Genomic DNA, 12,250 nt, shown 5'->3' with positions numbered 1-12,250 from the left:
TTATTGAGTTAGAGTTTTCACAGTTCTGTTTAATTTGTTAGACTGTGTTACATAGAGAAATATTTTTCTTCCAATTTTAATATCCTGAAACTTAATGCTTTTAATTTATATTAAGGGAGAAACTCAACTAGAAATAGCATTTTAATTCTCTGCAAGGGCACATTAATTTTCATACATTCATTGTAAGGGTATCACCTATTTAAAAATGCAGCTCCTGGAGGAAGTTCCTCTATGATGAAGTTCTATAAAGTTAGAATCATTTTAAGATCCAAATTATTGATTGAAGTTCATACAATAGCTCATTTATACGATGAAGCAGTAAACTAATTTGCAGTGTAGTATAGTAGAAAGACTGACTACACCTGGATGCATATACCCAAATACATTATGCAGCCTTTGGAATCAGAGGCCATGGCAAGTTACCATGAATTTCTGAGCTTTATCTACAAAATGGAATTATCTAACAGAATTATTGTGAAAACAAGTTGAGTTAATATATCTTAATTGTTTAATGCAATTAATGACAATTGTTGGTGTTCAGTAATTGATGATAGGATCATGAGTTGAGGTCTTTGATGTAGAGAGCTGCAAAATTATAATTCATAAAAAAGTGAAATTGATGAAAGGGAAAAAACTAACTTACTTGAAAGTGAAGGTAGAATCATCTAAAGACCCTAGGACTGGCAGTTGTGTGTAAAATAAACAGATCAGGAACATGGAAAAACTAAGAACAATTAACAGTAAAATAAAATTAAAAAGCAGTATTCAGGAAAAGAAAAGCAGTGTCCAAAAATTGTTTAATATGGGAGCATTTAACTGTATTCACTTCAGTACTGAGAATGTGCTGAAGGTATAAAAATTCAAAGTATAAAAATTAATATTCATAATACTGGCCTATCAAAAGTTGAATTTTCATTTTAACAAAGTATAAAATTATAATATTAGCCTATTAAAGTTAAATTTTCTGTGTTTTCATCTAGAGCCAATGAACAGCCATTGTATTTTATTTAAGGTATTTAATATAGTGTTGCTTTAAAGTTTGTGGACTTTAATTATGTTATATAGTTGGTGCTCATTTATACTCATGCTTACTTGTAGTCATATGAACAACTACTTTTAATACGTTATCCTACCTTTCTGTACTCTTTTGCTTAAAAATAGAGCACCTCTACATATTTCAGAGAAACCCTTTGGAAGTAAAATCACTTCCTCAAGCCTCCGATAATAGAGCAGCTCTGCTTTATTTATTCCTAATCTAAAATGCTATTCTGAGAAGAGTTGATGCATAGGATATAAAATTGGATGACAACCTTCTCCCAATTTAGACCATAGTTTCACTTTACCATTTTGGTAAATTACCGGAACATCTAGTGCACCCATAATAAATATAAAAGATCTTAAAGTTCCGTGTCTTCTTGGTTGTGGAAATCAAGATTTTCTTACAGCAATGAGATGATTATAGGAAACTGTATACCAAGAAGTGATACCAAGAAGTGATTTATGTGTACTTATTTTTGCTCTATTATAGATTTTTACTACCACGGGATAAAACACAGTTTCAAAAATTGTGATGTTTACTGGGAAACGATTACACATACTTTTACTCATACTTTCTTTTTGCAGATACTTCCTTAAAAAAAAAAAACTCATGTCCTTGCTTTTCATATTTTTATTATTTTAACAGCGGAATCTTGTCCATGTAAAGTATAATTGCGTCAGCAAACATTACTGACAAGTTTATCATTCTCTTATTTTTAGCTTTAAAATAGAAAGACATCCCTACATATATGTATTCACATTTCATGCCCTTGTCTTTAGTTTTCTTTTAAAAAGACAATTTAGTTTCTTATGTCTTAAAAATTGTTGATGATGTCCATTTTTCATTATGCTTTTAACAAAAATCTCTTGACCTTTTATCAGATTGGTTTACCTTTGAGTTCCTCTCCTTTAAAAGTTCTGTTTTTCAGAAAAAAGGAAAATGATCTTTAAAAAAATTATCAGTATTCCAGATTTAAAAGGCAAGAAACTTATCCCCTCTTTTCATAATAATCAGGTATGGATTTTAATCATTAGCATAGAGGGATACAAAGGTGTGAATAATCAAAAAGCACCTGGATTTGGCTTTCACATGAATTTTTGTTTTTAATTTTGAATGGGAGTATGCTTGATCTAGGAGCTTACTACAGAATGAAAATTATATTTTTTGTACAGTGTATGGACCTGAATGAGGAGCTGTTAAATGCTTATTTGGTAGTATAGTTTTCTCAAATCATAGAGAATTTCACTTCATGTAGAACTGCTTTTACTCATGTTTTCTCTGGAGCCAGAGTTGGATTTTACTTTTAAGGGTGAATTGCAAGCTACACACAAAAAGTAAAAGGGGAAAAAAGTGATAATAGTTACTAGTTATTTATTAAAGCTGTTCTTAAATTTGAAAATAAGATTTTCATATGTTTCTATGTAAATCTATACCTCAATAACTGTCCGTTTTTTGCTGGCTTTTAACTGATTATGTATTTAGCTTTGGTATTGAGTGAATAATTATATAATCTTCAGTATTAAGACTTTTATTTACTCACCATTTGTGTCTGTTTTTCAGTCCTAGTTGTGACATGATGGAACTAAGGCGCCGTTATCAGAATTTATATATACCTAGTGACTTTTTTGATGCTCAGTTTACATGGGTGGATGCTTTTCCTTTGTCAAGACCATTTCAGCTGGGAAATTACTGCAATTTCTATGTAATGCATAGAGAAGTAGAGTCCTTGGAGAAAAATATAGCTATTCTTGATCCTCCAGATGCTGACCACTTATACAGTGCAAAGGTTTGTATTCCACTGTGATAAACAACTTAAATTTCTTAGCAGTTATTCATAATGGGAGTATATGTGGAGAAATTCTTCAGCACTTTTTTTGTCTGCCAATTCTGTGTTGATTAAATAATTTAACCTCTCTTTGCCTTAACTCTTAAGCTTTAAGAGTAGGATTATTTTTTAATATTTTGATCTTCATAAAAATATAAAGATCTGGTTTTATTGAGCTTTTTTGGAATGTTCTATGATTTTGGGTAACTCCAGATAAAACTTAATGCTGGGTAAAAGCACTAAACGCATAGTCTTTAAAATGGCATTCAGTGTGTTGCTTGTGGTCAGTAGTTTTTCTGCTGTTTTAAAACATTTAATCTAAAAAGCATCCCTTGAGAAGTTAAAACTATATAATTATAAGGTTAAGGTGTCTAATACCATTTCTGCTGTGACTTTTTACCTTCCATTTTTACGAAAGATTTTGGATCTCTAGTACGTAAGGATAATTAGTAGTGCTTCTCATTTTTTTACATTACTTTAGACTTTTGACAGGATTGAATTATTTGACTATAATAGGTAATGCTGATGGCTAGTCCTAGTATGGAAGATTTGTATCATAAGTCATGTGCTCTTGCTGAAGACCCACAAGAACTTCGTGATGGATTTCAGCATCCTGCTAGACTTGTTAAGGTAAAATGAAACATTTACTTTAACTTTAGGTGCGTATTTAATTTGCTTAGTTGTAATGATATATATATGAAATGAAGAATGCTACCTTTTCAATCTTACTCATTTGCTTAATTAATTTTAGTATTGTTAAGGCACTCAGAATTTAATGATGCAGTATGTTTTTCTCATTACAGATATGACTGTCTTATTTGTATTTCTAGTTAAACTGTGATTTTGATGCATTTCTGGCATAGAAAAGTTAGTGGTAATGGAATTTAGTGTATCTTCAAGTCCTATTAAAGTTTGAATTATAGCTTATTTTTTTAAAAAGAACTCTTAATCTGAGGAAATATTTTAGAAGGATGAGTTATGATGTATAAATCCTATTCCATTGCTGAAATGCAGTGTGGAACATGATGAACTGAACTCTTCCTTGACTGAAAGATAACCAGAGGTAGTAAAAATGATATTGGAAAGGTTTGTACCTTTCCTATTTGAGTATTTTCTTTATCATTTGATAAGTAGCATAGTATAAATGATTCTTTATCTTGAATTAGTTTTTAGTGGGCATGAAAGGCAAGGATGAAGCCATGGCCATTGGAGGTCACTGGTCTCCTTCGTTGGATGGACCAGACCCAGAAAAAGACCCCTCTGTGTTGATAAAGACTGCTATTCGTTGTTGTAAGGCTCTGACAGGCATTGATCTAAGTGTATGCACACAATGGTAAGTACCAATTCATTTCTTGATTAGAAGTGTTTTTCAGATAGTTTATGTAGATGTTTTTGTCGGTCAGCCTCCCCCCCCCCCCCGCCCCCATTTGCACAATGCTGGTCATACAGGTAATCTCCTCAAAGAGGAATCCCCTTTTGTAGGAAAAGTATTTGGTGCCAAAAGTGTTTGGGGGATAAAAGGATTAAGAACTAATCAAAACAAAGTGAAAATTTAAATGTTTTGTTATGCTCTACTTTGGAAGTTGGATGTATGTTGAAAATATTTTTCATTTCATGCATAGCTGGAGAAGATCGTCAAGAGAGAACTTCATTTCATTACAATTATTTTGTTATAAAATGATGTAGTTGCTGGTTATTTTTGTTCAGCCATATTTTCTCTTGAGGCTTATTTGTCTTATGTATCATAGTATGTTTCTTGTGTCTTAATTAAGAATATTCTTTTTTAGCACATGAAATCTGAACAGCTATCCAGCTTCTTCAGGTATTCTCTAAAATATGGGTAGCTGTGTAATCAAACTTGAAAATACTTTGGGGAACTTATTCTTCTTTTAACCAATACAATCTTGTACAAATGTACCAAAAGAGGAACTATGGCTTCTATAATTTTTTTTTCTTTAGACCAACCTCAAGTTCTTGCAGCAAAATTTCTTTACTTGATGTGCTACAAGTGAACTAGGGTCTTTAAAATGTATTTTAGAATTTTTTTTCCAACATGCTTCTTCCCTTGCAACAGGTACCGTTTTGCAGAGATTCGCTACCATCGCCCTGAGGAGACCCACAAGGGGCGTACAGTTCCAGCTCATGTGGAGACAGTGGTTTTATTTTTCCCGGATGTTTGGCATTGCCTTCCCACCCGCTCAGAGTGGGAAACCCTCTCCCGAGGATACAAGCAGCAGCTGGTCGAGAAGCTTCAGGGTGAACGCAAGGAGGCTGATGGAGAACAGGCACTGAACGCTAATCCCTTTTTCTATTTCCGCTTCTCACAGGCACAGGAACACAGGCACAAATGCACACCACACACTACATGACAAACACACATGGAGGAACATAACTGGTAACAGCGACTGGTAATCCAGCTTTCAGCAGTATAGTTGTATGTTGTTTTCTCTGAAAAATTCTGTCTATTATACTAACTTTAAGAGTGCTGAGACCTCAAAGGAAAAAAAGTGCTTAAATTGCACAAAATTCTGTTTTTATCATAGGTCTAGTTGCTGGAATCTGGGACCAGTTGTTGAGCAAGATTCAGTATTAAGCCATTTTAAACATTTTGCCATTTTCTAAAATTCAAAAAATTTTCTCTTTCACGGTCATCAGTTCTAGTCATGGATATTTGAAATTGGACAACCACAAGTCTGAGAGATTTGAAATTTCAGGCTTTGTGGCAACGTCTTTGGTACACTTGAAAGGTCTGACTAAATCAGTCTTAACTTTGGGTGGCTTGAAAATTGGGGCAAGATCACACACTGTGTGGTTAGTGGAGACCGGCAGTGTTTGTGCATCCCTGATATCCTTTGTGTTGTAATTTATCACCCTTTTGTGTTTCACAGATCTGGCTTTGATTGGCTGATGAGTGTCTTTGTGATCAGTTAAAGTGGTAGAGTGTATGTACTTGGACTTGCCTAAATAATAACTTTAGGAGAAGACAATCTGAAACATTGTGACCTTGCACAGATCAGCAACAAACTTTTAAAAATAAATTACTTTTATTTTAAGGTTTCAAGGTAGTAATTATGTTCTTAACTTTGTATATCAGGATGAAGAAGAGAAAGATGATGGTGAAGCTAAAGAAATTTCCACACCCACCCATTGGTCTAAACTTGATCCAAAGACAATGAAGGTAACTTTGAAAGTGATGATGGTATTTAATTTGAAATCTCTTAAATAAGAATAGAGTGATATTGGCAGTGTCTTGAGATAAAAGAACAGTTTTTTCAGATAAAAGCTTTTTTGAGATGAAGCCTTCTAATTAAAAAAAATTTTTTTTTAATTTGGATACTTTTATTGAATCACATCATCTTTAATGTGCAAATATGATTTATCCCTAACAGTATTTAATAACTTATAGATTTGTAAATTTAAGATGATTTTTGGTATATATTATATATTGTACTATATACAGCATACATATATAGTAGATATATATATTTTATATAGAAAGTACACAAAAGGTGACTATAAATCATCCAATAGGTGTTGAACGTCTGCAGTGTACAAGTGACTTTAGTATGAGACATTGTTTTCTGGTTTGGGCATAGCTGAGAAGCCAGGATTTCTGTCCTTAACTAAATTCAAGAGAAAAGAAAAAAAAAGATTTCCTGCTTTTTCAAATAAAAATTATAAGTAAAAAGTAGATTGATGTATATATCTAAACCGGAAACGTTTTTTTTTTTTAGTATTTTGTATTTCTTATTTACATGGTAAAAGGAATTAAATATATATATTTTCAAAAGACCATGTAGCTGTGCATTTATCATCACAATCAACTTTTTCTTTTTTGTGAAAAATAACATATATACAAAAAAGCAATAAATTTCAAAGCACCTTGCAACAATTATAGTGTAGAATAAATTTCAGTGTTTCATATGGGTTACAATTCCACAATTTTAGGTTTTCAAATCTTCTAGCTGCTCTAAGATACTAGAGACTAAACAAAATATCAGTATAATGATTCAGGAATCATACTCATTTGTTAAACCCTACCTTCTCTGTGTAACTCCACCACCACCTTTGATCTTTCTCCCACTCTTTAGGGGTATATGGGTTATGCTCATTCTAACATTTTCATGTTAGAAGGGGCTATGGATAATATGGGATGGGGGGTGTAAATAGCTGATGTTCTGGAGAGGCTGACCCCTCTGCATTTCAGGACTTATCTGGTCCAGCCGACCCATCTGGAGATTGTGGGTTTCTGGAAAGTTACCCTAGTGCATGGAACCTTTTTAGAACCTTAGATAATGTGCCCTAGGTGTTCTTTAGGATTGGCAGGAATGGTTTGGTTGGGGTTTCACAAACTATTTTAGGTAGCAGTGTCTAACTGAAGCTTGCATAAGAATGACCTCCAGTGTAACCTCTTGCCTCTATCTGAACTCTCTCAGCCACTGATACCTTATTTGTTACTCTTCTTTTCCCCCTTTTGGTCAGGATGGCATTGTTGATCCCACAGTGCCAGGGCCAGGCTTATCCCTGGGAGTCATTTCCCATGCTGCCAGGAAGACTTTCACCCCTGGTTGTCATGTCCCACATAGTGGGGAGGCAATGATTTCACTTGGCAGAGATTCTCAGAGAGAGAGAGAGTCCATATCTGAGCAACAAAAGGGGTCTTCCGAATGTAACTCTAACTCTTAGACATACCTCTAGTTAGGCTAAGCATTTCTGCTACACACATATGCTTCACAAGAGTAAGCCTCAAGATGAAGGGCTTGACCTATTGATTTGGGTGTCCTTAATGTTTGGGACAATGTCAGGTTTCCCCGGTGGTAAATTTGATAGTTCCGTATTTTTTATCTCACATCCCTCAAAGGACTTTGCCAAAACTTTTTGAATATCTGCTGAATATACTCTGGGCACTACATTAAGCTATACAGGATTAAAGGCCCTCATTCTTAACTCTGGTCTCTCTGTGCTTGAATTGTTTAAATGATCTGTCCACACAGGTTGATTTAAATTATGTGCTACAGAAAATTTAGGTTCTAGACAAAATTAACCTTTCTTCCTTTGGTTTCAAAGAGTAATGAGCTTCTAAAATATAGACAATGCCTTCTTTACCCCTACCACAAACGTTTTTAAGAGCCTATTTTGAAAATCTTTGGCTAATATATCCTATTCCATATAGTTAATAAACTATTTTTCTTAGCTACTACCCTTATATGGCACTGCTATTTTGAAAATCTTTGGTTAACTTGTGCACTAATTTTTTGCTTCCCGATGTCTCTGGATCTGTTTTTCCTTTTTGTAGTTTTGCATCTCTGGGCCCATGATGTGATATGCTCAGAAAGTCAGATGTAGATCATTACTTGCTTTGTAGTTAGTTATTAAACACATAAAACCCAGTTTTCTGGTCAACTTAGATTCTCAGCAGGAAGCATTTATTTCCTTTGTTATAAAATTTTTATTCTTAGCCCACATTAGTGTTTTTTTTTCTTGATTTTACTTCAGAAGTATACAAGATCACAAAACTAGAGCACGTTTTGTTTTCTAAAACAAATTTTGCTTCTGTAAACGTCAAAATCTGCATCATTGAATACTTAAGCCAGAATAAACACAAAATCATTTTAAAACTGACACTGTCAATGCATGTGTGAAGTGTCAAAATATTTTTTCTCAATAGCACAAGTGTATTTATCACTAAAATACAGAGTTAGGGACAAAAATAAGTGAATCAATGAATTGTGACTCTCCTAAAACTTACATCATTAGAAAAATAGAAAACACAAAGTTCTCTCTTGATTACAATTTTTAATGTCCATCCCAAAACCATACCCAACTGATAACTCACCATACTTTTAAATTACAAGATAGGGTACTTTATAAAACCTCATAAATAATACTGAGAGGCCAGATGCAGAAAATATTTGCTGAGAGATCCCATAAAATAAACCACATTGCTTTTTAAATGAGAATGGATAACATAAGAATTTTTATTTATTGGTTTTGCACTTCAAGTGATGGACTACATCACTATCTGGTTTTATGTCAAGTAGTATAGATTCAGCAGAAATGTCTGGTTTTATGTCAAGTAGTATAGATTCAGCAGAAATGTCAGTTAGACTAAGTCTATCTAAGAGCTTTTTCTTATTTTGTCATACTGATTAATGGCTTTGTTATTAGGTTCCTTATTTTTAACCCAGAATTGCTTGCTTAATTTGAAAATTGGTACTTACGGAAAAAATAAAAGAAAAAAATTACCCAAGCCTGTCATTGAAATGCATCCACTCTTAAAATATTGATGTCTTTTTTTTCTAGTAGATTTTTTGGGTACAAGCTTCATGGTTGGTTGGTTGGTTTCAATCATGTTGAACACAGAAATTGCTGTCTCCATTCTCTTTAATTAACATTAGTGTTTCCCTTGTAACCTTTTTTGTTTATTGTGCTAACATATATACAACAAAAAATTGTCTATTTTAATCCCTTTCATGTGTGCAATTAAGGCATATTAATTACTGTTACTTTAATGTTATATCCTATTCCATATAGTTAATAAACTATTTTTCTTAGCTACTACCCTTATATTGCACCGCTTTTTTTTTTTAAGGATGGAACTATTGTAAGTAAGACAGTTTTTTTCTGTATTAGGTTAGATTCTCAGAAATTAGAATTACTGAGTCAAAGAGTATACAACTTTTTTTTCAGTTTGCATTTTCATAAGCATTGTATGAGCTGTACAAGTGTCCCTTTCACTGAATTTTTTTTTAATCAGACAAAACATAATTACAGTTAGTTTGTTCCATATTTCAATATTATATTTTCTTTGTGTTTTTCTGCTTCATGTATTTAGGTAAATGATCTTCGAAAAGAATTAGAAAGTCGAGCTCTTAGTTCAAAAGGATTAAAATCCCAATTAATAGCCCGATTGACTAAACAACTTAAAGTAGAAGAACAGAAAGAAGAACAAAAGGAATTAGAGAAATCTGAAAAAGATGAGGAAGAAGAGGATGATAGAAAATCTGAAGATGATAAAGAGGTATATTTTAAATTGATTAAGTATATTTATAATGGTATTGTTTGTTTATAGGGGGTTCTTGGATGTGTGATTTAAGTTGCATATATACTTTTTATTAAGGTATAATTTACTTAGTAAATTTAACCATTTTAGTGAACAGTTCTATAGGTTTTGACAAATGCAAATAGACGTGTTATTACTACCACAATCGAGTTATAAAACTGTTCCATTACCCCTAAAATTCTCCTGTACCTCTTTGTAATCATTTTCTTCTCCCATTTCTAGCCTCTGGGAGCCAATGTTCTATTTTTTATTCTTCGAGTTTTGCCTTTTCAAGAATGTGAGATAAACTAAATCATTTGCCTTTTGAGTCTAATGTCCTTAACTTAGTTGATGTGTTAGAGATTCACCCATTTTGTAGTGTGTATCAGTAAATTGTTCCTTTTTATTGCTAAGTAGAATTCCATTATACCACATTTGGATTGTTTACAAGTCTTAATTTGTAATCCACCCTTTTAAAATTTACATAGCTTATTATTGTATGTTTTATTTATTTTTTGTAGGGGGGAGAAAAAAGTAGATATGCCTAATCTTTTTTTTCTTTTAAATTTTTTTAAAAATATAACAACAAACATAAACATTCTTTACTTATCATTCCATTCTATACATATAATCAGTAATTCACAATATCATCACATAGTTGCATATTCATCATTGTGATCATTTCTTGGAACATTTGCATCAGTTCAGAAAAAGAAATAAAAAGACAACAGAGAAAAATTCATACACCATACCCCTTACCCCTCCCTTTCATTCATCACTAGCATTTCAATCTAAATTTATTTTAACATTTGTTCTTGTATTTTTTATTTTTATTCCATATGTTTTACTCTTCTGTTTATAAGGTAGATAAAAGAAGCATCGGACACAGGTTTTCACAGTCACACAGTCACATTGTGAAAGCTGTATCATTATGCAGTCATCTTCAAGAAACATGGCAAACTGCCTTCCACAGCGGTTGCACCATTTGACATTCCCACCAACAGTGGATAAGTGTGCCTCTTTCTCCACATCCTCTCCAGCACTTTTCATTTTCTGTTTTGTTGGTAATGGCCATTCTGGTGGGTGTGAGATGATATCTCATTGTGCTTTTGATTTGCATTTCTCTAATGGCCAGGGAAGTTGAGCATCTCTCCATGTGCCTTTTGGCCATTTGTATTTCCTCTTCTGAGAGGTGTCTGTTCAAGTCTTTTTCCCATTTTGTCATTGGATTGCCTGTCTTTTTGTGGTTGATTGAACAATCTCTATAAATTCTGGATACTAGACCTTTATCTGGTATGTCGTTTCCAAATATTGTCTCCTGTTGTGTAGGCTGTCTTTTTACTTTCTTAATGAAGTTCTTTGATGCACAAAAGTGTTTCATTTTGAGGAGTTCCCATTTATTTATTTCTTCAGTGCTCTTGCTTTCTGTGTAAGGTCTATAAAACTGCCTCCAAGTATAAGATTTATAAGATGTTTCCCTACATTTTCTTCTGTTTTATGGTCTTAGAGCTAATGTTTAGTTCTTTGATCCATTTTGAGTTAACTTTTGTGTAGGGTATGAGATATGGGTTCTCGTTCATTCTTTTGCATATGAATATCAAGTTCTCTAGGCACCATTTATTGAAGAGACTGTTCTGTCCCAGGTGAGTTGGTTTGACTGCCTTATCAAAGTTCAATTGTCCATAGATGAGAACGTCTATATCTGAACACTCTATTCGATTCCATTGGTCAATATATCTTTATGCCAGTACCATGCTGTTTTGACCGCTGTAGCTTCATAATATGCTTTAAAGTCAGGTAGCATGAGACACGTCCAACTTCATTTTTTTCTCAGGATACTTCTTTTTTTTTTCCTCAGGATGCCTTTAGCTATTTGGGGACCCTGCCCTTGCAGATAAATTTGGTTATAGGCTTTTCAATTTCTGAAAAGTAAGTTGTTGGGATTTTAATTGGTATTGCATTGAATCTGTAAATCAACTTAGGTAGCATTAACATCTTAACTATATTTAGTCTTTCAGTCCATGAACATGGTATGCCCTTCCATCTATTTAGGTCTTCTGTGATTTCCTTTAAAAATTTCTTGTAGTTTTCTTTGTATAGGTCTTTGTCTCTTTAGTTAAATTTATTCCTAAATATTTTATCCTTTTGATTGCAATTGTAAATGGAATTCGTTTCTTGATTTCCCCCTCAGATTGTTCGTTACTAGTGTATAGAAACACTACAGGTTTTTGAGTGTTGATCTTGTAACCTGCCACTTTGCTGTACTCATTTATTAGCTCTAGTAGTTTTGCTGTGAATTTTTCAGGGTTTTCGATATATAGTATCATATCATCTGCAAACAGTG

The 12,250-nt window shown here is 33.1% G+C and overlaps 1 protein-coding gene and 1 non-coding gene across 4 annotated transcripts in view; both read left to right on the top strand.

Annotated features, from left to right (window-relative positions):
- The window catches only part of CCAR1 (cell division cycle and apoptosis regulator 1), a 56,818-nt gene that overhangs the window by 30,607 nt on the left and 13,961 nt on the right, over nt 1-12,250 (top strand). For all 3 annotated transcript variants that reach the window (XM_077125093.1, XM_077125094.1, XM_077125095.1), the window contains exons 11-16: nt 2,600-2,825; nt 3,381-3,494; nt 4,031-4,197; nt 4,939-5,149; nt 5,959-6,042; nt 9,700-9,885. In XM_077125093.1, coding sequence (XP_076981208.1) covers nt 2,600-2,825; nt 3,381-3,494; nt 4,031-4,197; nt 4,939-5,149; nt 5,959-6,042; nt 9,700-9,885 — 988 coding nt within the window. The remainder of the gene's footprint in view (nt 1-2,599; nt 2,826-3,380; nt 3,495-4,030; nt 4,198-4,938; nt 5,150-5,958; nt 6,043-9,699; nt 9,886-12,250) is intronic.
- Nucleotides 3,838-3,902, top strand: LOC143654692 (small nucleolar RNA SNORD98). The gene has a single exon (XR_013161887.1). It is a non-coding gene; the product is annotated as a small nucleolar RNA SNORD98 (small nucleolar RNA).

Source organism: Tamandua tetradactyla, chromosome 13, assembly GCF_023851605.1.
Source record: "Tamandua tetradactyla isolate mTamTet1 chromosome 13, mTamTet1.pri, whole genome shotgun sequence".
Taxonomy (NCBI): domain Eukaryota; kingdom Metazoa; phylum Chordata; class Mammalia; order Pilosa; family Myrmecophagidae; genus Tamandua; species Tamandua tetradactyla.
The sequence above is the reverse complement of the archived record's forward strand: the minus strand, read 5'-3'. Positions and strand labels throughout refer to the sequence as shown.